Genomic DNA, 689 nt, shown 5'->3' on the forward strand with positions numbered 1-689 from the left:
TATATATATATATATATATATATATGTATGTATGTATATATATACAAATAAAAAAACAGAGATAAGTAGATTTGAATTTATATATATATATATATATATATATATATATATCATGTGAACGGAAGAGCTACTTACATGAACATCCAAAAGTCTTTCGGCATTTGGTTTCAAATAGTACATAATACCATCCACAGCACCACTTAAAGTAGATCCGTTTATGATAAGTGCTGTCAGGAGGACGTACGGAAACAATGACGTGAAATAAACAACCTACAGGAATATATTGAAAACTTGAATACAGTTTAGAAACGTACATGTCTTTATGTCAGACAGAAATAATGTTGATCCAGTGGAAATATTATCGATTTATTTCGGGAGAAATGACTAAATTAGAAGCTTTGCGTAAAAAAATGGTGTTGTTTTGTCCGAAGTCAACATTTATCGAACAAAAATATTATGAATAACGTTATATATATATAAATATAAATATATATATATATATATACTTTATTTAAAAGCAGCAGAAATATAACAAAAGACTGTTACTCGGAGTATCACGTTCCCGTTCATCCGAGTAACAGTCTTTTGTTATATTTCTGGTGCTTTTAAATAAAGTATATTACTCTGGTATTTGAGTACTCTTTTCTCGACCTTGTTGCACATCTTATGTGCTTACTCCGGTATATATA

At 28.3% G+C, this 689-nt stretch overlaps 1 protein-coding gene across 1 annotated transcript in view; it reads right to left on the reverse strand.

Moving 5' to 3' along the window:
* LOC106869938 (sodium- and chloride-dependent glycine transporter 1) overlaps positions 1 to 689 on the reverse strand; it is an 89,950-nt gene that overhangs the window by 40,676 nt on the left and 48,585 nt on the right. Inside the window, exon 7 of the mRNA XM_014915875.1 lies at positions 136 to 270. Within this exon, the coding sequence (XP_014771361.1) occupies positions 136 to 270 (135 nt within the window). The remainder of the gene's footprint in view (positions 1 to 135; positions 271 to 689) is intronic.

Source organism: Octopus bimaculoides, chromosome 10 (assembly GCF_001194135.2).
Source record: "Octopus bimaculoides isolate UCB-OBI-ISO-001 chromosome 10, ASM119413v2, whole genome shotgun sequence".
NCBI lineage: Eukaryota > Metazoa > Mollusca > Cephalopoda > Octopoda > Octopodidae > Octopus > Octopus bimaculoides.